Raw genomic sequence first — 24,100 nt, 5'->3', positions numbered from 1 at the left:
AATCGACCCTCAAAACCAAGAGCACACTGTATACACTGTATGTTAGCCAACTTGACAATAAATTATATTTAAAAAATAAGCAAATAAAATAAATAGAATTTTAAAAATTTATTGGTGAACTAAGATGCAAGTAAAGATTTTCAGAAATGAGATGACAGAAAAAAACACAGGTTTATCATTTTAAATTTCTTTTTAAAAGGTTATGATAATCATATAATCCAAATTAGTTTTATTACTTTCAGTTGTTTTCAGTGGACCATAAAAGAGCATCTGCTAGAACTTCTAAGTCTCTGTCTGGAGATCAGAGCAAAGTAGTGGAAACTCGAATATCATTAAAAATCATACTAACTTTGGTAGGAAAAATACATCCAGAACCTCGTACAATAATTAACATGTAATAGTTGTTTAGTATGTGGTTTTTTAGAATTAAGTAAAAAACGTAGTCTGGGATCTCTGATGAGGTCTTTGCCAAAAAAGTTTTTTTTTTTTTTAATTTTTTTTTTTAATGTTTATTTATTTTTGAGAGAGAGAGACAGAGTGTGAGCAGGGGAGGGGCAGAGAGAGTGGGAGACACAGAATCGGAAGCAGGCTCCAGGCTCCAAGCTGTCAGCGCGGAGCCCGACGCGGGGCTCAAACTCACAGACTGTGAGGTCATGACCTGAGCTGAAGTCGGACGCCCAACCGACTGAGCCACCCAGGCGCCCCTTTGCCAAAAAAGTTTTTATGGAAAGAAACCCTTTTTCTACCAGCCTTACTCGCCTGCCCACACCCTATCTCCATTCTTTCTTCCCTACCCCCCTAAATTAACCAGCCTACCACATGCCAAGCATATGTGTTGGTTAGGCTTGTTCTGACACATAAATTCAAGTCACAAAAATAAATTCTGATCACTTCAACCATATTGTCACTAATGTCTTTGGGAAACTCCAGATGCTCAACATCAGCCCTGTTTCCAGATGTGCTTATACTTTTCTAGGTATCAATGTAGCCACTGCCTGTTCTATACCTGGGATGAATTTTAACATATGAAGCTCATCGGATATGAACAAAAACTCCCTAGCATTACTTATTTGAGATAAACTTAACTATAACCCATTTTCTCTGATGTTTATTTTTGTAGCCACTTATGAAGTTAGAGGATCATTGTGGAAAAAAACCTGGAATAGGAATTGAAAGATCAAAATGCCTAGTCTGTAATATAGTCTCCCATGCTAATTAGCTACACGTCTTGGGCAAGTCAATTACCCTTCCAGAACCCACATTTTCTAATCTGTTAAATGAAGGCAGTGATATATTTTTATATTTATATTTACATATATAGAGAGAATTAAAGTAACACACATATTTAGTTTTAAAAGTCAAATAGTACTGTAGACTCATGATAAAAGCCAGCCCTTCTCCAAGTCCTATTTCTTGAGGCAATAATTTTCAACTCATTTAGTGTTTTGCTTCAGATACTTACGACCTAATTTCCAAATGATGTACTTTACCATTATTGTTTTCTTTTACTTTTAGATATTATTCACTGACTTCCCACCATCTTACTACGATTTAGTTTTCTTATTAAATCCTACCACCTTTCCTCAATCACACTTCCCCCTCTGCCTAGCTTGTCGAGATGACTAATGTTCAATGTAAAACTCAATATTAATTATTTTAATTATTCATAGCATAACCATTTCGGGGGCTGAAGGGTTAATCCAACCTCTGTTTTTCATAGATTTATAATTGCCTTGTCTTTGCAGTTCCTTCACTTTCCATTTACCAATCATCAATTTATCACCACATTTTCATTTATATCTTTTCCTTTATCATCCCTCTTATCATCCTACACCATTTGCTGTCATGTTCTGACTGGAACTGGCTCTTCTACGGGTTGCTTAATACTATCTTCCTGTAGATAATGTTTATGATAATTTCCAGAATTCCCTTCACCTCTCTTACCTCTTATTCTTGGGCCCTTCTACATTGTTACAGCATGAATTTGCTTCATTCTTCTCAGTTTCTTCCCTGGAGACACTTAGCAAAGTGGATAAACTTGAAACCCAAATGAATTATGATTTCTCCATCTATACACATCTAAGACATCTTCCAGGTACTAAAATCTTGTTGTGCATCCTCTTTGTCATCTTCTTGCCACTCTCTTTGTTCTTGTGAATTAAAAACATTTTTACTTTTTTACTGTTAATCTTAGTGGATTTCAGAAGGGAGTGGATATGTTCAATTTCCCATGGATACCCTGAAGTTAGGAATAGCTTGGTCACAAAATTATGACAATAAAATCTGAAAGCAGTGTGTGCATCTTAAACCCTGCATGCCTACCTGGGATTATTAAAGTACATTAACACAAGTTTCTCTGGTCTTCTTTCAACAGTAGATACTAATGAGGTTATTTTAGCAGCACTAAGCCAGCTGTCCCTGGCTCTTACCCACATTCACTGTCATAAAGCCTTGTCCCCATCAAATCTCATCCTATTTTTGGGACTTTCCAGAACTAGGTAACATTGCTTAAAAAATGTGTTTGAATACATGCTAAGTAACAGACTCTTTTATACCCTTGGATATAAATTATTGAATAATGCAAAAGTCCCTCCCACATAGATTTACATTCTATCAAGGGAAGATGAATACAGATTTTAAATAGAATTCAAATATGTAGTAGAGTAGATGAAAAATTCTTTGGAAAAAGTATATCTGAGACAAAGAATTGAAAGTATCAATTCTGGGAAAGGTTGCAATTTAGAATAATCAGGGGCACCTGCGTGGCTAAGTTGGTTAAATATCTGACTCTTGACTTTGACTCAGATCATGAGTTTGTGGTTACTGGGTTCAAGCCCCACATCGGGCTCTGTGCTGACAGAGTGGATCCTGCTTCAGATTCTCTCTCTCTCCCTCTTCCCCCTCCCTGCTCGCTCTCTCTCTCTCAAAATAAATAAATAAAGTCAAGAAAAACCTTAAATTATGAAAAAAAGTAGAATAATCAGGGTGGGTTTCATGAAAAGGTGATATTGGGACAAAGACTTAGAGGAAGTAAAAGGGTGAAATAATATCGATATCTGGGGGAAGAGTATTGCAGGCAAAAGAAACAGTGAGTACCAGAGTCCCTAACAGAAAGATGCAGGGAGGTTAACACCTGATAGGTCTGATAATAGTGTTCCTGGGGCAAATGAGGAAGGATATGACTCATAGGAAAGGAGACTGAACAGGGTATTGATCCTACAGGGCCATGGGTCAAGGACTTCGGCATTCTCTCTCAGTGAGATGGAATGTCATTGGAGTTTAGTTAAGGGACATGATCCTCTTTACGTTTTGAAAAAATGACTCCAGCTACTGTGTTGGAAACAGAATACAGAAAGGCAGGCTAGAAGCAAAAGGACAAATTGAGATGCTATTACAACCATCCAGGCAAGAACTGGTAGTGACTGGCTCACAGCAGAGATGCAGTAGAAACTGTATAGAGTGTAGGCTTATTTTGAAGTTAAAGCCAAACCAGTCCATTTTCTTGTTTTGTTTGTTATTTTTTTAAATATTATTTTTTTTTATCAATTTATTTATTTATTTTGAGAGAGAGAGAGAGACAGAGAGACAGAGAGAGTGAGCATGAGTGCGATGGGGCAGAGAGAGGAGAGAGGATTCCAAGCAGGCTCTAACATGGGGCTCCAACTCATGAACCATGAGATCATGACATAAGCCGAGGTCAAGAGTCGGACGCTTAAATGACTGAGCCACTCAGGTGCCCAAGAGCCAAGCCATTTTCTGACAACACGGATATAGGAAATGACTCAAAGGGAAGACTCAAAAATGACTCCAAGTTCTTTGGTCTGAGCAACTGGATATTTGCTGTTACCATCAATTGAGATGAAGGAGGTTTGGATAAACCCATTTGGGAAAAGATCAGGAGATAAATTTGGTCAAGTTAAATTTAAGAGGTACATTAGATGAATAAGTGGAGATACAGATTGTTTTGTTCGACAAATTTGTCAGCCGATGACAGCCGGACATGTGCCATGGATTTCTTTTTCTGCCCCCCTTGCTCATGGCCACCGCAAAAATGCCAGTTGAAAATGTCCCATTGCTACTTCTGTACTCAGGGTTTTCAATAAGAACATTGATATCTATGCCAAAGGTTCTTATCATAGTACCCCAAGAAATACCAAGTCTTCAGACACCAGAGAAAGGCTGAGGGCTCCAGAGTCCATATCTACTCATACAAAATGAGAGCTTTCTTTTTCTCCACACTGTGCTATTACATATGGTCCACAGTTAGGTAGAGTTCTTCAGCTTCTATCTACACTTTCTCTCTCCTCAGGCTGAGACAGGCAACTGTTTGAACTGGGCTCTTAATTTTCCTCTTCATTCATCCTTCACCCTTCAATTCTGAGTGTCCCTTGTTCCCTAGTGTCGCCTTTTACCTTAATTCAAATATTCTCTTTCTGGTCTGGGTCTGGCACCATGCTCGGGTCATTGTGAAATTATGATAATTCTTATTAATTCCATACTGGGGGGGGGGGGTCAGATTAAAAGAGAGATAATAAGGCCAGGAAAGCTGTAATGTGTACCTGGAGTGAAATCCCAAACTTAATGAAGACCCACTCCATGCATTAATCACTGTCTATTTGAGTACTGATGGAGAAACATTGACTTGATTGTGTAGCACAAAATATAACACAGCAATGACACACTAAGAGTCCACTAATTTACTACTGAAATATCTTCCTGACCAAAATTCTTTCCCCACATTCATTCTTCTGCCTATTTGTCCTTTTTCAGGCTATATTAATTGATTTCTGGGAATTCCCACTAAATAAAAGAATTGTTCCTAAATTTGATTTTTAGAATTAAAAATATTTCTGATGTTTCCAGTTGATGATCCAGAGCTAAAATCGACTTGATTTCAGAGTTTCTTCATATGGAGGTGGGGGTCCTAATGTGCCAAAACATGGAGCAGGATATAGTTCAGGGTTTTGAGTTTGAAGGTGAATTCCAACAGTTGAATTCACAGCCACTTCCGTCCCTGGAAAGAGAAAAACGGGGACTTGTAATCTTTCTAGTCAGCATAAAACAGAAGTACAGGAACTGCCTAATAAAATCTGGCATTTCTTGGATCACTAGAGCAACAGAAAATTATTTGTACCCTTGAGACAAAATTTACAACTATCTTGCTCTCTACAGTGATAGGTTAGTCACTATAGCAAGAAAATTTGCTCTCGTGAACAGATTATATCATCATTGACTAACCCATCAAGAAGCATTTACATTTTAGCAGCTGAAAGTAGGAGGGATGCCCTTTTTGGTAGATTAGAAGATAAGATTCCTGTAAATACTAATGGTATTTTAGCTAATGTTTCCTTCATGGGAAATGCAAATTTCAATACAAATATTTAAATATAATGTCTGAACTTCATTATTTTAGATTTATGCTCTGCAAACTACAACTAACATAATTAAACATTTCTCCATAATAAATAGTAAAAATGTTAACTTGTGCAAAGTTTGCACTTAAAGTACACACACACAATAAAGAAAAAACATTACAAAAGTTTTGAAAAATGCTTCAAAATCAAAATTTTGACTTTATTATTATTTTTAAATTTTTTATGTTTATTTTAGAGAGGACAGAGCATGAGTGGGGGGAGGAGCAGAGAGGAAGAGGGAGGGAGATATGGAATCCAAAGCAGGCTCCAGGCTCTAGCTGTGGACACAGAGCCTGACAAGAGGCGGTGGGGGGAAGGGGGACTCAAATTCATGAATCCTGAAATCATGACCTGAGCAGAAGCTGGACGCTTAACTGACTGAGCCACCCAGGCGCCCCAAAATTTCAACTTTTAAATTATACACACTAGACGCCATTAAATATCAAAAACAAGCATTTTCTTCCTCAAACTGATCACCTGGAGAGACGAACTTATTTCAGTACCTCTTTTGGAAATCTCCTATTAGTATTCCCTTGAAAGACTGTTACTATTTTTGAGTTTCAACAGGAACCAACAATAATATTTCATAACGACGTCTCTCCCTCTCCTTTTACATATATATATATATATATGTATATACATATATATATGTATATACATATATATATATATATATATATATATATATATATATGGGTCTTCGACTGTCTTGAAATGATTTGATTCCTTCTTTTCAAAACAATAACAACTATAAATTTCAGTAACAGCTCTAAATTCACCATTAAAGAAAAAATAGGCCCTTGAAATAAATCTAGCTCTTTGACCATTTTTTTGTATATGGAATTTAATTGGAACACAGCCATGTCATTCATTTACATATTGTCCCTTTTTGCATTACAATGGCAGAGATGAGTAGTCCCCACAGAGACAACTGGCCTGCAAAACCAAATGTGATTCCTATCTAGCCCTTAATAGAGAAAGTTGGCTGACCTCTTCTTGAAGGGTTAAAATATGATACCACCAAGGAGATCCCAAAGAATATGACACAATTATCAAAACAACTTAAGGAATAGTTACATGTTAGGCAATAGCTGTATCACTGGAATCCAAACGCAGGTTGCTCAGAATCTTTACCTTGGAATGAATAATGTTTATTTGGAATCGTGAATGTTCATATATTTGTATTTGTATTCACTGGCTGGGAGAGCAGAGTAGAATAATTCAAACATTAATATAATCTATGAAGGGTAGAGAATGTTGAATGGAAACCTGGTTCAGCACTTTCTGGAGGAATTATTTATTTAATTGAATGATCTACTCCTAGGCTATTACATGACATTTCTGTATGTCAGTTTTCTCCTATGCAATAAAAGGATAATGTCAGTATCTATGTCTGTAAAAGCAAGGCTAAATGAATTTAGAGTGCTTAAAACAAAACCTGATACATAATAATTATCCATTAATAACTAATTATCATTAGTAGTAGTAGTAGATATATCAAGAACTCTACCATATGCCAGGAATATGCATGCATTTTCTTTTATTTACAATATTCTGTTCTAATTTATCTTATTTTAATGGTTAAATATTTAATCGTTATCATTATCAACATTATAGCACAGAGATTATTAAACAGAATAATTTGTGGAGTTAGAGGCTTTTGCAGTTAGGAAACTTAGGATGATGTAAGCTAAGTCTGAGGCACTGGATAAAGCAGTTAACATTGGCAAAGCGTATTTGCCCCAGCACCTCCCTGCATTGTGGGTACTGGTACTAAGCATTGTCCATTTCCTAGGTGAACTGCTCCTGGTATATCTAGTAGCAAGTCAATGGTCATTTAGCTATCATTCTGCCTGGAGTGGTTGATCAGATTAACTTGACAATTTTTAGCTCAAATTTATCTCTACTGCTGCTATTATCAACATTGTGCTTCTGGCAAATGGATATTAACAATTACTCTCTGTGGTAGGTAAGTTTTATGTTATCGTCTTACTACAAATTTGGCCGTTGCTCTTAAGCTTGTTATGAAAACCACAGCGCATCCATTTGATAAACATAACTAAGCCCATGTGCTCAGAAAGCTTTTGTGAAATCAAACATATATCAGTTTTTAATTTTTTTTCAAAGCAGGTTTACAGGCAATACCGGTACCCTCCACTTTCCGAATGTTCGCATTACCCCACTTCTGTTTTATGAAACACGTCCATTAGTAACTGCTTTTGCTAACCGAAAGAAATTCAAAGAGGGTTTTTGTTTTTACAAAAAAGGGTGAAAAGCGAATGATGTTCAGTATTTGTTTCGCAGTGAGCCACTGTAGAGGCAGTGTGCACCTGAGCAGGAGAGTGGCCCCACGCAGCTCCTTCCCTGGAGCTACATTCCACATCCCAACATCAAGCCACCATGGCTTTGAAGTGTGTCTGTGAGCATCTCTCTGTGCTTTATCTTGACTTACTTTGTGCATTCAGTAGCAAGGTGTGTTCTAAGGAATCAGAAAAGACAGGTTATTTTTGGGGTCTGGAGACACTCAAAAATTTTTCCATATAAATTAATGGTAATCGCTTCTGTAAGTCTTTTCGGCTTATGAAAGTCTTGCTTTCAGATAGCGGGGGATATCTGTATCGTATGAAGGGAGCAGGGAGCAGACATAATTTTTATATTCTGACAAATTAAGAAGCTGGAAGAACTCAGTTAAAATGCCTGCAAATATCCTGTCATTTTCTATGGAACTTCTGGCGAAGGTATGAGTTTGTTGTTGAATTTTGTAAAACCAATATACTCACTGCTGAGTTTTTATAGCCAGAGTTCAGATTTCCCACATCGTTAAGAGCAGTCCCATTGACTTGCCTTATTGAACCTGCCCCTTCCACCTCTTTCGTCTCTTTTCATTTCTGTATCTCATTCCTTCCTCTTCTATCAGAGTGGTGGACAGTGCCTGAATTTCAGTCACTGTTCTACTATCGGCTAACTGTGTCACTTGATTTCTAAGTGCCTTGCTTCCCTCATCTTTAGAGTGTTCAGAATGATAGTGGACCCCTCGTAAGTTTGTAGGGAAGAATAAACGAGACTAGAGATGGTAGTACAGAGCATGGCACATGGTAAATGCTCAATAAATTGTGAGCTGTTACTATTATCATGCCCTGAAAAGAAAGCATGTGAATGAAACACTCCCTCTTTCCTTGCCTAAAACAAGTCACAGAATATTTACATGGAGAACATAAAGTATACAGAAGTAACACTTCAGAAACCATCCTAGGGGCACCCTGGTGGCTGTTAGTTATGTGTCCAGCTTCGACTCAGATCGTGATCTTATGGTTCATGAGTTTGAGCCCCATATCTGTGCAGTTGGTGCAGAGCCTCCTTTAGATCCTCTGTCTCCCTCTCTCTCTGCCCTTCCCCTATTCTCTCCCTCTGTCTTTCAAAATAAATAAACATTAAGAAAAAAAAAAAAAGAAACCATCTGAAGATAAGATAGGATCCGGGAGAATTGGGGGAGGAAAAAGGGGCATGGAAGGGCTGGCTTCTTCTCTGTCCCTGTCCAGTTCTCCTTCCCCTCCCCAATTCAGAACCCTCCCATTTAATCATTGCTGAAAGGTTAGTACTTCTATTTACCCTGAAGTAAGAAAAGGGGAAAATTATCTCTGAAATTGCAGAAGAAATGGGGTCAGGAAGATTAGATCTCTGAAAGGCAGAATTATTGAGGAGATCAGCTCCCAAGAGGAGCTAAGCCAAGATGAGTGTCTTCAGGAAGGATGTCAATGTGGGTGCTCACCTTGCTGGCTTCTCAGGAATGGCATGGGATCTGTTTTCTGCCCTGTTAGAGCTGATAGGACCCAGCTCTGAATCACACAGGATGGAAAAGCAGTCAATATAGATTTTATCGTAATTTATTATTTTAGTTAAATAATGGCAAGGATCTCTCTGCTATGCTGTCAATAATGGTGGGGATCTCTCCTCTATGCTCTCAAATTTTCTTTTCTAATGAACACTAGATTGCTTTTTCTCCCTCAAGCCCTTAGTCCTTCTCTCACCTACCAGACCCCAAACGTTTTTCTTTTCATTATCCTTAAATGTCTTGCTTTCTCATAAATAAGAGTTTTATTCAGCTTCAAAACCTTATTTTCAGTGAAAACTTATTTTCATTATTTTCAGTAAATTAACAGAAAAATTTCTGTTTGTAAACAAATTTAAAACTTCTTTGCCATTTTTTAAATACAGATTTAATAAGCAAAACCATTAAACTGACAAACTCAAAACTTTTTCTTAAGTCACTTTTATTTTCTCTCTGTTCAGCCTGTCTCACAGTCCTTGATCTTGGGGTACAGATGGTTATGGAGAATTTTAATGATTTTCTTTTCCCACTTTACTAAAAATTTGCATACATTCCTTTAAAAAATCACTTTCTGTTGCCCAATGTGGGTTCTCTCAACTTATACATTTGAGGGAGGGAAAACCTGCAAATCTCTTGTTTTCTGTGGACTTTGCAGATAAGAAGGATCCTAAAAGCATCATTAAAATAGGTAAGGCAAGGTAAGGCCATAAGACAACATTGAAACAAGAAATCATGTCTGCCCCTAACACAGGTGCTGAGTTAATTCTAGAACTGCTGGGGTCTGATGACTGAAAGAAGGGGTGAGAGGTCTCAGAGATCACTTTATGGAAAACCCCATTCAGGAAGGTATAGGACGTTGAACAGGTCCTTTCTAGGGAATAGCAGGGATGCTAAGGGAAAACGAAGGATCCAGGAGATGATTCAGGGGTAGCAGGGGAGGGTGATAATGGGAGGGCAAACTGTCTAGGAGACCCCTGGGGCTGAGTCCAGGAAAAGGAGGTGGGACTGACACAAGAGAACAAAACAAAACAAACAAACAAAAAACAAGCATGACTATAGGGCTTGTATGAAATTAATAGGTATTAATTTCAGTACTCAAAATATCTCCAGCTTCAAACTGTAGATTCCTTCTCCTTTTGCTCTTATCTTTCCCCTTTCCCTTCACCCTCCTGACTTTCTTTTGGTCCCCCTCTTTCTTTCTTTCCCTAGCAGTACCACCCTTCCTCCTTACCCTCCAAGGGGGTAGCAGAGAGATTTTTTTCTCCCTTTATGGTGCGCAAACAATTTCATTGTGATATGTTATGGACATGCAAACATAACATGTTTACACACTGTTTACGAGGATCCCAGGCCACACATTTGCCTTTCTCTCTTGGATATTTCTAATTGAGATAATTGACAACTTGGTGGGGTGCCTGGGTGGCTCAGTCGATTAAGTGTCCGACTTCAGCTCAGGTCATGATCTTGTGGTTTGTGGGTTTGAGCCCTGCATCAGGCTCTGTGCTGATAGCTCAGAGCCTGGAGCCTGCTTCGGATTCTGTGTCTTCTTCTCTCTCTCTGCCCCTCCCCTGTGCTATTTCTCTCTCTCTCTCTCTCACATAAATAAATAAATAAATAAACATTAAAAAAGGTCATTGACAACTTGAGCCATAATAATATTGCCTGGAATTGCTAGTGAGAGAAATCTCCCATTGTACACATTTTAACAGCACTCAAGTTCAGTCTACTCTACCTTTCCATATTCTGTCAAAATTCTCTTCTTGGCTCTTCAGTTGAGGGCAGCTTCTATGGGACCCTGAGAGTCACATCTTGGATCCACAGATCAGAAGAGCAGAGCTGTTTCAACTAATATATTCAACAAATAGTGGCAATAGAATGAGATAATTTTTGAAGAAATAAAATAAGGATCTAGGAAGAAACCCAAGTTTAATAGAGCAAATCCAGTTCTCTCCATTAAAATGTTTTAAATGACCCATTTCCTACATTTTGTATGCAGGAGGGAATTTTCTATCTTCCCCTTTGTGCTCAGAGGGTGGCAGGGAGTCCAGAAATCTTATTTCATATTCTCACGTCACCATTATCTTTCAACTGGGTTCTCATTTTCCTCTGTCCTCTGACCTGAGACTGTGAGGAAAACGCAGGTGAAGCCCCATACCCAGCCGTGTGGGTGTATGAATCTGGCAGTGACTGGATCACCTTGAAGCTGTGAGCACATACTCTATGGGGTACTGTGGAGATTTGGGTCCTGACCTCCCCTGTAGCCGTAAAAAGATCCTGTAGTGGTTCTTCATTTCTCTTTTGGAGGAAACCTCTTTTTCCAGAAACAGTAGATCGAAAGAATCGTTTGTCAGGGGAAATGAAAGTGTAATGGGGATCCAGTGGGGAAATGAAATCCAGTCTGGGTCTGGGTCTGGGTTTCAGAATGCCTTAAAAAATTGACTCTCTGGGATGTGTAATACACAAATTGCTAGTCAGAAAGATATCACTAAAGATCACAGAGAATACCACTTCAAAAATTATTCTGTTGCAATTTTTTTTCAGAGAGAGAGAGAGAGAGAGAAAGTGAAAGAGAGCACAAGCAGAGATGTGGCAGAGGGAGAGAGAACCCCATGCAGGTCAGGGATCATGACCTGAGCTGAAATCGAAAATCAGATGCTTAACCAACTGAGCCACTCAAGTGCCCCTGTTCTATTTTTTTTTTTTTTTTTTTTTAGAGAGGAAACACAGGAATGCAAGGAAGCACAACTCTGGGAGCCACATTCACATCCAAGACTGTGTGAATAGCTGTTCACTGTCCGTACAGCTACTCTGAGCATCCCTGAGATAGGATAGATGGGTAGGAGGTGGGATAACCTAACACCCAACTAGGCAAGGGGAAAATAAATAAATAAATAGAAATGGGAAACTGAGCCTCTGGTCCTAAGATGGAAAGCGACAAAAATGAGTTTTGTAATAACTTCAGCTGAGGGAGAGTTTATGTGTTTCTTGAGCAAAGTAAGATTCAGTGAGCTACCAGTGGGATTAAGGAGGACCCAAGAGAATGGGAAAGGGGATGTGGATTCTGGAGAGTAATCCCTACCGTTGAGGAATCACCCAGTGGAAATGTCTGGAGGTTTGAGATACCAGGCTGTACTTAGCACAAGGGATGAGGTGACTAAGCCATGAGTGTCCTGCCCAGATTTCTGCTGGCTCCCTGCCCTCAATTATGGACAACTTGAAGTCTATTAGTTGACTTGCAGCAAAGGCCTATGTGGTATATTTATCCAGCACAGTGAGAAAAGTATATAACATCCTTTGGGAGAAATAATAGCCACTTTTCCAGGTTGGTTTTTAGCAGTTAGAAATAACATCCAAGAAGCCCCAATCTTGTGCCTAGCACTTGGTAGATGTGAAATAAACTGTGACTGTATTTTTTTAAAGAACCATTTCTTCCCAAGTATATTCTTTTCCTGTCCTTAATGACTTCAGGGTCATATAGTAATACAGAGAATGTGATTCTAATGCCCTGCATTTGATATGATTATATTCAGATTATTGCAGTAATCGATCACGCTTGACACCTTCGCTCCCAGTCATACCTGTCTGTTGAGGCAAGTTCAGGCAAATTCAAAAGCATATGTGTAAACCACCACACAGGAAATATAAAACATCAGATAAATGGGGACATAACTGTGGCAAATAAACTGCGTTAAAAGTGAAAACAGTATAACTGGGTAGCTTACTTATTAAGAGGAGACATTTTTAAAGATTCAAGACAGTCTAGAAAAGAGTCTTCTTCTGAGAAAGTAAAGGCTAAGAAGACCAGAGAAGATTTTCCTCTTTAGAAACTCGAGTCAGGTTGGAAGAATCATAATTGCATTTATTTGTTAAATATCTCAAATTAAATAAAGAAAAATAGACCAATGTGGCCATGTTGACCACTTTGACTAATAAAATTTATTAGAATGTCAGTGACCCGATTTCCTCCTATGCTTAATAGAATGTGTTCAATTTTAAGAGAAAGATTATTTTTTCATTGGAGACTTTAATTATCCTTCCCCAAGTAACCATTTCTCAAATTGACATGTGTTTCTTCCATTAAATATAACTTTTTAAAAAGTCAATAATAAATATAATCCCTAAATCTTAGAGTACCAAGTTTTGATATTAAAACATTTAAGCTAATTTTTTACCCCACTTTTTATTTAGCTGTTAGTTTTCTCAGGGCATGCCCTGTTCCATCTATTAAAAATCTTATGCTGGTCCAAGTTCCTGGAGGGTGGCTGTTAATCTCCACCACACCCTCCCAAGGCAACTATGGATGGTGTACAAAATAGCATCTTAAAGGGAAAGTTTCACAACAGATGGTCTGGTTGAGAACAATGCTTAACACAAATAAATAAACTATGATCTGTGACCTCCCAGATCAGTTAAGTGATAGTTCTATTACTTATAGCTAAGGCTGCTGCTACAAATAACTCTGAAAACTTGGATTCCCTCCATTCCTTACTCTTATGTAAACTAGAAAATAGCAGAAAGGGCATGGTTTTGGGGGTGGGGGTTGGAAGCAGGCAGGATCAGGGTGCTACTTGTGTGTCTGGAGAGAAAGGACATGGATATTGACATCCGCCTGCCCGATTCCAAGTATTTCAGGCTGTCCATTGGTAGCAGACAATCTGGAAAGTGTGGTTCAATGTCATTGCAGATAAGTGAGGCATAGAGAACTTAGTAAATGAGACTACGAACACAAGGCAGGCTAGACTTATATCAAAGGCTCAGAGAGACTATTCTGTACCTTAAACCCTACCACTCGGAGTGACAAGCCCTGTATCTCTCTTCACTTTTTTGTATTGACTGAGAAAATGTTTACGTCTATCCTTGTACTAAACTACGAGTCATTTCCCTAAGTCACATTTGGCGGGGGGGTCCTCCTTTCTTCTGAAGTTATCTCATGTAGACTTTCTCCCCACTGAATTCCTTTGAGTCTCTAATAAACTATGTTTTGTTCTCAGTTCACCAATCTGCTTTCCAGAGGTTAGTTTTTCAATTCACTACAAACCATTAGATTTCTAACAGGAAGTCTAGAAGTGTGCAGACAGCTCACCATAAACGGGGTCCAAGTCTCCAACAGCAAAAACAGCCATAGCGCGTCTTGGGGAATCAATTCGAGGTCTCCGCAGCCAGCAATGGAGGCAGGAGAACACTACTCCACAGAGAAGAGCCACCAGGAAAATCAGCAACAAGAACCTGATGCCAGAAGAAGAGCAGAGGAGTATGTAAGACTGCTGCTACTTCCTGGAGAAGGGGCAAGAGCTTCAGGAGCTAGGATGCAAGGTTCTGTGAGGCCGGATTCCTTGAGCAATCCCCTGCCACACCTCATCCATCCTCACTGAACCAGGAATATTCCCTGCCGCAGAGTGGTGGATCTTGCCAGGGGGTAATGATCACTTCCTCTGGAAATTGGAGGGGTGTTCTAAGGAACCAGGTCTTTGTTCCTTCATTCATTCATTCATTATTCCTTTCTTTCAGCCAGCCAGCCATACATTCAACTAGTATTTAAGCAACTGAACAAGTTCTAAATGTTGGGGTTGGGGATTTAAAGGTGGACAAGACAGGAGCTAACCTTCTAATTGAGAGAACTGATAAACTTGCTTAGAAAATATGGAAGTCATATATGAGGAGATTGATAACAACTGTCTTATAATTTCTGAAGGACTAGCTTATAAAAGGCAGCACTTTTATTTTGAGGGTTTTCAAGACTTTTGGAATCAGTAGAGGAGTCATGTGGTGGAGATTTCAAGAGAAAGAACAATTATTTTACTGTTACGTGTCTCTAATTTGGGAACAAGATATTATTCCTAAAAATAGTTAAGTTCCCTGCCACAGGAAGTACATTAGTAAACAGGGGACAATAAACTGAAAATGATGTTTCCACATGTATTACATGACCCCTAACATTTCCTTAACTGTATGATTTCATGTGCCATCTCAATTATTTAGGACACAGAGTGTATACATAACACCAAAAATGTATCACAAATTGGGATGTCCTTACCAGATATACCAGCCATTTGTGTATTGATCTTTATAGTTTATGCACCTGGTGATAGAAGGACAATAGTTAGTGCTGGACCTCTAGATGGTCAAAGCCTATTCTTTCAGACCATGTTATCCGTTCTGACCCTACCAGTTTCCCTGGAACAATACTCACTGCACATCACACCCCGCCCCAGCACATGTGAGTATCACTCACTCACATACTCACGGCACATCACACCCCACCCCAGCACAATTAAGCAAATGTATACAGTGTGCCCGCTTCATTCAGGACACTAAGAATACAGGTAAATGTGAAACTATCCGAAACATACATAGATAATTGCACTTTAATAGGTTTGATTCTCGAGTTACATATATGGTTGCATATTGAGAAAGTAGTGACTAACTTCCCAGGGCTAACATGTCATAGGTATTAGGTATTAGGCAGATAATCTTCCCACCATTCTGTTTATCCAGAGACCTAGAGTTTTTTAAAATGCAGTCACCTGGAAGGTTTAAAATCTGTTAACCTTTAATATTTTGGTAAAAAGAAGCAGGCTGGAAACCAGCTTGGAGGAAGAAATTGGGAAAAAGGGAAAATGAATGAATGTGGGTACATGTGCCGTTTATCAAGGAATGAGAAGCTGATTTCTTCAGTCAGGATGGACAAATCATTTGTGTGTCTAGGCACGATTAAATCATTCTGGGACAAGTTTATTTACTTATTTTTAGTTTTCAAAGAGAGAGAGAGTAGAGAGAGTGCAAGAGGGGAAGAGGGGGAGAGAGAGAGAGAGAGAGAGAGAGAGAGAATCTTAAGTAGGCTCTACTCTCAGCATTAAAACCTGACGTGGGGTTCATCACAGGGCTCGGTCCCACGACCTTGGGATCATGACCTGAGCTGAAATCAAGAGTCAGATGCTCAACCCATTGAGCCACCCAGGGGCCCTTCTTGGATAAGTTTTAAAAGATCACACGAAAACAAAATTCAAAAAACAAAAACAAAACAAAAAAAAAAAAACAAAAGAAAACAAAAACAAATGAACATACACATTAAAAAAAAAGAAAAAAAACAACAAAAAAGAAAACAAAATCTGCAGTGTGATTTTTAGGGGGTTTCACTCCCCAGGTGTAGATACCTCTGTGATATTCCACTATGCCAGGCATGGTGCGCTGAATGTAGGTTTGCTGACAGCATTTTCTCATACTTCAGTACATGGACCGTTATCAAAGTATTCTGGGATTAAACAGTGGAAACCTGTTCATCACAGCTCGATAAGCTTGTGAGTTGGAGCTGTACTTAATCATGGCTACTTCAGTCTTTGTTAAAATAACACCCAGTACTTTTCAGCTTGAAAGCACTCATAACTGTCAGCTAATTTATTGCTCCCAACATCTCCAAGGAGGCAGTGTGTCATGTTTATCATCACACTAGTCAGAAGTGACTTTTTAACAGTTGTGAAGTGTCAACATAAAAATTTTACCCCAAATATTTAATAGGAAACTTAATCACCCAGAGAACAGGTTTGGGTTTTTTTTCTTTCATTTTTTGTGTTTTAGATTGTGTGTGTGTGTGTGTATGTGTGTGTGTGTGTTCACCTAAAGTCACAGGTTCAAAAGGCTGGGAAAAAATGGCAGCTGAAGTATAACTTTAATAAAGCATCCTAAGACAAGCAATCATCAACAAAGCATTTAAAAATATTAATGCCACATCCTTATAAAAGAATGTTATCCAGTCATCAAAAAGAATGTAGATTCATATTTATAATTAAAAGCTTTGTGAAGTAAAATGATATAGAAGGCTCAATTCTACTTTGTATATTTTCTTTTATGCAATTACAATGATTTCACTAAATAGTTATTATATAGTAGTACACTCATGTACACCAAATTACTAATCATGCTTCCTTCTCTGGCAGATGGTATCATGAGGCTCTTTATTTTTTCCATATTTCCATACTGTTTGAATATACAATGTATTATATTTATAGCCATACAATTTTAAATATTATCTTAAAAATATATAAGTCTTAAATATGTAGTACCCTGCCTTAGATGGATGTGGGGGAATTCTCTTGTGTCCTAGCCCAATAAAAGAGAAGAAGGTTCCTATCTGGAATCTTAAAATCTGAGGGCATGATCAGAAGTGTAGATTTCTTCATCTTCCTCCATTATAAATCTGTGCTTACCCTCCGTACATGTAAAAATAGACCATATCCTTATCAGAATGTCGATTCTAAAGATTAACTACCTCAATTTGTTTCTCAGATCTAATTTTTGAGCCACTCAATATTTGTTTCCAGTGATAGCAATTATCCAAATTGACTTATTTCACTTTCTCTTTCTGATCCTGTGCACCCACAGGTGCAGTTTCTGATATGCCCTAAATACAATGGCCAAGAAGCAATTAGCTGGACAAATGCTAAGTGATTATATAATTTCAGAATTGCAGGCACCTTTGGGATCATTTCTTTCACTCTCAGAATTTTACATACTTTACAACGAAAACCCAGAGTAGGAAAGTCAGTGGGGAAGTCACTAGCTGGCCAAAGAATGGATTTATTTATTTATTTATTTATTTTTAATTTTTAAAAAATATTTATTTTTGACAGAGAGACATAGAGCATGAACACGGTAAGAGCAAAGAGAGAGGGAGACACAGAATCTGAAGCAGGCTCCAGGCTCTGAGCTGTCAGCACAGAGCCTAACATGGGGCTCAAACCCATGAACTGTGACATCATGACCTGAAGGGAAGTCAGACCCTTAACCAACTGAGCCACCCAGGTGCCCCAAGGCTGAAGAATTCAAACCAGATTACAGGTCTTCTGACTCTGTGTGCTTCCCTCCTACCCCCCCCCCCATTATTTCCATGTTTTTCTCAAGGTCAATTTTTAAAGATTTTTCATTTTTTTTCTTTTTTTTTTTTTCATTTTAAGTAGGTTCCAAGCCCAACGTGGGGCTTAAACTCATGACCCTGGGATCAAGGGTCTTATACTCTATTGACTGAGCCAGCCAGGTGCCCCTTAAACAGATTTTTCTTAATTCTTAAAAAAAAAAAAACAGTATCTAAACTGTAATAATGTTCTAATTGCTCGAATTTTAGATGCAAGATAGTCATTGTAGGAAAAGTTGCAATTTTAAAAAATGAAGTTACTATTTGGAGATTTATATATGATTGGTCAAATTGGGAAGATGCCAAAAATGAAAAAACGATCAGGAGAAATGAGAACCAACTCTGATGCTTAAGAAAGACGTTCCCAATAATCAGAGTTCTCTGGAAGTGGTTGCTGATGGACATCATTTCTGACTCTACTGGAAGGCTATTGTCCTTCTCTGCTTGGGTGTTGTGAAGATGATTCTTCCTCTACAGAGATGATTAGACTTATTGATCTTTATTATTCTTCTCAGTGCTGAGATTCTGTGGACCTAAGATTAACTACCATTTCATTAATTTGATAAATTCAGGAAGAAAACTGCAGAGTCACTCTGTTGGCTCCTTTGCTAGAATCGCCCAGAACTTCCTGTGCCAGGCATTCTTCTAAACCAGTTATAGAACTTCAGGGGAATTAACTCGCTTTCCAATTTACAACGTTATTAGGTAAGGTCACAATATTGTAATCCTCATTTTACAATTCAGAAAATTCAGTCGGGGAGACATTAACTGGCTTGCCCAAGATAACAAAGCTACAAGTGGGAGAGTCAGGCTTCACATCCAGACTGTCTGGCAGTGGAGTCGGTGTCTCCTACCACCATGCAGCAACCCCCCCCCAACCGCCCCGGGAACAGTAAAAGCCGGCTCTGGCCTCACATTACTATGTGGAGTCCTGCCTGAATGCATTCAGTATCCTGTGCTCCAAAATGTTTCAAAAATATTAAAAATTCCCCCCCAAAAAAGAAAAAAATAGAAATGAGAGTGTGGAGGGTCTCACACAGAGAGACTAAGCCAAGAGTGAGATCATTTTTTAAACTGAATGTAATATGTAAAATTAGAACCCAACTCGAGATCTGGCTTAACCTTTCTAGCAGTGAAGAGGATGAGAGGGAGAACTGGCTATATGGTATCCTCTAAAATTAACAAAATCATGCAGCATTACTCACCAGATGCACAACTATTCCTGGAGTAGACACCAGGGGAGAATTCAAACTATGGGGCTTTATGAAGAGGGTACTGTGGGCAATAGGAGCAGTGTTTTTCATATGCCCTTAGAGTAAAAGCAGTAACAAATTTCATGGATCCTTTCTTTTTTAAACCATTCTTTAACATAGGCAAAAGTGAGATTTAGCTACAATAGTCCGGGAGAGAGATAGGTGCCATATCATATCACCCAGAGACGGGTGACTTGACTTAATTAATCCAGGGGAGGTTGTGTAGTATCTAGAAGAATAAGCGAATCATATATCCCTCAGGTATTTCTGCCAGTGTATCATTTCATTTAATATTAGACATACAATATAGTTTTGTAGTGCAAAATTATAACACATATACAGTAGTATAATAGTACATACAGTATACATATGTGTATGATACATGTGTATAGTTGTAATATAAAATTCTGGACTCAGGAGTCAGTCCTGGGTCCAAATCCAAGCTCTGCATTTTACTTGCTTACTCTTGAGAAAAACACTTCACTTCCTCAAACCAGGTTAGATGGCGACATATTAATCAATTAATGCAATCTGTTAATGCAATTCATTTACAGAATCCTATATATGTATGATCATATTTATCTTTTATAAGTTACCTTTTTTCTGGACATACACACACATCACTGTACTTGCTTATTTCTGGGAGGGTAAAGGATTAGGCATGTAATGGGGAGGATCTATCAAGTTTTTTTCATATACTAACTTACTTACAGTATTTAAATTTTATACAAAGACAGCCTAGCAATGCGTTGTTCATACTAAAGAAATGCTGTTATAAAAATAAATTGAGGAGGTTAGATCAGAGAAAATACGTTTGAAAACAGATTTAAATAGAACTAATCATCTCTCAAACACCTTCCTGTGGTGACAAAAGATTTGGGAAAGCATCTTCAATGTATACAGTTACTTAATCCCACCTGCGATACCAGGTACTTTCTTGCCTTCTCTTTTTATCTTCTGCTAACTTGCATTTTATTTGAAGTAGTTTCTTATTTCCATTCAAAAGAAATGGTATTAAATAGTGACAAATACAACAGACATTTACATGCAAAGTGGGGTAGCCAAAAAATTGTACTTAAGTACTAATTGAAACCCTGCGTTAATTCGCTGCTGTCTCCCTTTGAGTCTCCATTTCTTTATGTGAAAAGGAGACCAGTGGCCTCAGTGACTCTAAAGGCAGCTTATCAATTTCCTCAACAGTATAGTTTCCTATCATGTTGATTGGAGAATTACGTTCAACATTTATGAGCCTTTCCAATTATGAATTTCTTTTTCTCTTATTCTGGGTCAAAGACAGAAGAGATTGGGCAAGATGAGGCAGCCAGGAGGTCCAGAATTAAGTAAATACATCAGTCATCAAAACCTCCATTATGCCACAAACACCAGAAGACAGAAAAAAACAAGTCTAAAATCAGTGCAAAGAAAGAACAAAGGAGAGCAATGGAAAAGCTGGAAGAACAGCACAGACTTAACATGCAGCTTATCAATAATGAGATGAACCACCAAAACCAAGTGAATGGTTCCAGGGCCGAGGAAGGCATTCACATAACATGGCCTCTTAATTTGGAGGCAATGCCCAGGCCTTGAGACTGTGGCCTTGAGGGTAACTGGCAACGATAATTGAAAACAGTTAGTTGGCAGTGAGGGCTACACCCAGGAGAAGACAGTGCTTGGCAGACATGCTTTTCTGACACTTGCACGAAGTCACAGTGCATTACAGTTGTCATTAATCAGCAGCAGCGTTATTAATGGCACCTTCTCCTCATTTCCCGAATAGAATTCTGGGAACCATTAAGTCTATAGCACAAAGAGTGAGAAAATTGAGGCAATTATTCACGTAGTATACATCAAAAGCACTTTGAAATATACATATAATACAGGTTAGAATTTTTGTGAGTTTGCTTCTATTTGAAAATGAATATGCAGAAAACTGCAGCCCACTATCACTGTGACTTAGAAGTGTGGATGCAACCATAGATGACGTTGTGATTCTTTCATGAACCTAAAGAACCCTCAATACCTCCGTGGTGGAGAATGGAGTAAGCAAAAATACCTAGAAATCAATGAGGCCCCATATATTTAACAAAGCCAATCATAATGAAAGTGCATCTTTTTTCTGCGTTTAGAAAAATTGAGCCATTTGCATTTAAAAACAATTTACTCTTACTTTTCTTGCATGATTATAATCATGTGAAACTCATTTGGGGCTTCTCAAATGACTTGAGCCTTATTTATTCTTTGAATTTTGAAATGCTAAATAAAAACATGGAGCCTCTTGCTATTTACTTACATTTCCTTTTCTTCACATGGTGGGTCCGAGAGCACCAACTGAAACACATGTTTAGAACAATGAAACCCGAACTTCTCATTAGTCTAATCCTTTAATACAAACGGCGCTTAGAGACAATGTGGGTTTATATCATTTCGTTTGTTTTTTTAATTAAAAGCTCTGTTGCAGAGACTATTATTGGTGCACAGAATTTTAATTGAAAAATAAAAATCTCTGGATAGATCCTCTAGCTGAGCAGTGACAGGGGATATACATTGTGAGCCAGATTCCTATCCTACACACCCGTACAGATGGATGTGAAAATGCCTTTTGTTCGTTCTGCAGGCAGATTTGGCTTGCTCTAAAGACCTTTTTCGCACCTTGCATTTTTTCTTTTTTTCACATTTTAGCCAGAGGAAGGAAGTTCATTATTTGCGAGTAGTATTTTCACACAAAGAAATCAAGTTCCCTACCTGAAAACAGAAGTCCATTCCATTAGCATTAATGGGTGTTAAATATATGCATGAAGAAGTGACTTTAACTAGCTCTAAGGGGAAGGCCGATTTAAAATTACATGACATTCCAGTTGAGATTTACTTTTCTCTCTTTATCAAAGAAGAGAGAAAAAGTAATAACCTTGATTGCTTTGTTTTAAACAACCCAAACCATATGAATTTCAATATAATTAGCTTAGTTCTCTGTGTTGAACCTTGCAGGTTACAATAACTCACATCACAGAGGAAAGAAAGTACTCCTTCCTAGAGGTTTTGTTTGTAGGTTTGTTTTTCCCTTGAACTGAGACTCTTTCAAGAAAATCTTTACAAGTCATTTATATGTAGTCCTAAAACTTGGGTTAAGGAGATCAGTGTAGTATTTATTTTTCTGGACTATGCCACACAAATAACAGAACAGATACGAAGTTGCAAAATTTAAAATGATAGGCTTGGGAATTTTTGTGAGACACGTCTTTTTTCCCTTTAATCCCGAATGCATCCTCTTCAGCACCTTATATTTACACCACCACGTTTATCTGGGCAAAGAGATTTGTGGAGTCGCAGATGGAGCCATGAATTGGCCATCAGAGAGCATGGTAATGAACAATTTATAAGCACAGAAAATGAGTTGCACTCTCTTTTGCTAGAAATGCTGCAAATAGATTTGCATACTAACTGAGAGGAAAATGAACATTCAAATTTTGTTCATAAGGAAAGTTTATTTATGAGTAGATGAAATCATTTGGGATCCAGCTTAACAGATAAACAAATAAAGCCCGCATTTCAATTTCAAGTCACTTCCTAGACTTCTTGGGTGCTGCACCCTACCTAGCAAGGAGTCCACAGTCTTATATTATTACCACCTCGCTGCCAATGCATTAGCTGTCAGGCTTCAGGCTTTTCATGAAATGGTGAGCAAAGTCTTAATGTATTTCAGAACTAAATCTTTCAGATACATTGCGTTCAAGTAACACAGATACAGAGATGCGGGTATTAGTCTGAATGAGATGCTAGAGCAGAGGAGCCAAAATAAACTCTAAGATGGTTCTGTCTACGTTGCTCAGCACTGAAAAAATGGTCAACCCTTAAGTACAGTTGCAGGCAACAGTAAACATGTCTTAAAATGAATGCTGCCGCAGCAGTTTGATATATCAATAACATTTTTCATTTAAAAAAATTCACAGCCTAGTAAAGTTAAGCAAAGACTAAATTGCATCATATTACTTCAACAGCAACAGAACTGATACAGATACAGAAGAAAAAAGACTACTGTCATGGACCATTTTGTTTTCTGTGTCTCTGACCAGTAAATATAATAAGTCATAAGATGCTGGTAACACTTTCTTAAACAGAATCTTCTAAATGTAAGAGTAGTTAAGGTACCCAAAGAACAAACTATCACAATCAGATTCTTAGAGTACCTCCAAAAATCTTTTCCCGAAAAGAGAGATGGTTACCTGGAATAGTGGCAAACATGAGGTTCCCATTTTTGAGATGACTGATGTAAAACGAAAAGGTCTGGATCTCACCATACTTGAAGAACAAGCTGCTCGAAACTGGTGTCTGGCCGTCTGTGTTGATCTCCCTCTTTTCCTAGAACTTGTTAGCCTCTAAGTTATGCTTCCTACCAGAGCACTCACTAATGGTGCTCCTTGTGACTGGTAACATGCACGCTGGGGCAGGCATGTTGGGTGCGTGCGCACAGGTACACAGAGTTCAAGGAATTTCAATGTAAGGTCAGAACCCTGGTAGTTTGTCAAGTCCTTAGAAGCCAGGGTTGTACATGCTGACCTGCAAAACCAGCTGGCTGCTTAAATTACTTAGGTCATTCAAGAGCATGTTTTATTCCAGGGCATTTCTGGGTTTTATACAGAATCTGGTACCTGGAATGTTTATTTAGTTTTCTTCCCTTTGTTGATCCTTTTTGCTCCTC

The 24,100-nt window shown here is 38.3% G+C and overlaps 1 protein-coding gene across 1 annotated transcript; it reads right to left on the bottom strand.

Annotated features, from left to right (window-relative positions):
* Positions 1 to 4,877: 4,877 nt before the first annotated feature.
* On the bottom strand, positions 4,878 to 23,699 carry TMEM207 (transmembrane protein 207). The gene is made up of 5 exons (XM_042954670.1): positions 23,625 to 23,699; positions 21,695 to 21,732; positions 15,278 to 15,322; positions 14,327 to 14,469; positions 4,878 to 5,014 (listed from the first exon to the last, which is right to left on the bottom strand). Exons 1-5 carry the CDS (start codon positions 23,697 to 23,699, stop codon positions 4,878 to 4,880), a joined length of 438 nt encoding a protein of 145 aa, XP_042810604.1.
* Between the last annotated feature and the right edge of the window lie 401 nt (positions 23,700 to 24,100).

This window comes from Panthera leo, chromosome C2 (assembly GCF_018350215.1).
Source record: "Panthera leo isolate Ple1 chromosome C2, P.leo_Ple1_pat1.1, whole genome shotgun sequence".
NCBI lineage: Eukaryota > Metazoa > Chordata > Mammalia > Carnivora > Felidae > Panthera > Panthera leo.
The sequence above is the reverse complement of the archived record's forward strand: the minus strand, read 5'-3'. Positions and strand labels throughout refer to the sequence as shown.

Coding starts and splice junctions, on each gene's coding strand:
- TMEM207 (XM_042954670.1), bottom strand. CDS start 23,699: ATGGTGAGATCCAGACCTTTTCGTTTTACATCAGTCATCTCAAAAATG. Junction 21,733..23,624: donor CATGTTTGCCACTATTCCAG/GTAACCATCTCT, acceptor CATGTGTTTCAG/TTGGTGCTCTCGGACCCACC. Junction 14,470..15,277: donor ACAAATGGCTGGTATATCTG/GTAAGGACATCC, acceptor TTCTGGCATCAG/GTTCTTGTTGCTGATTTTCC.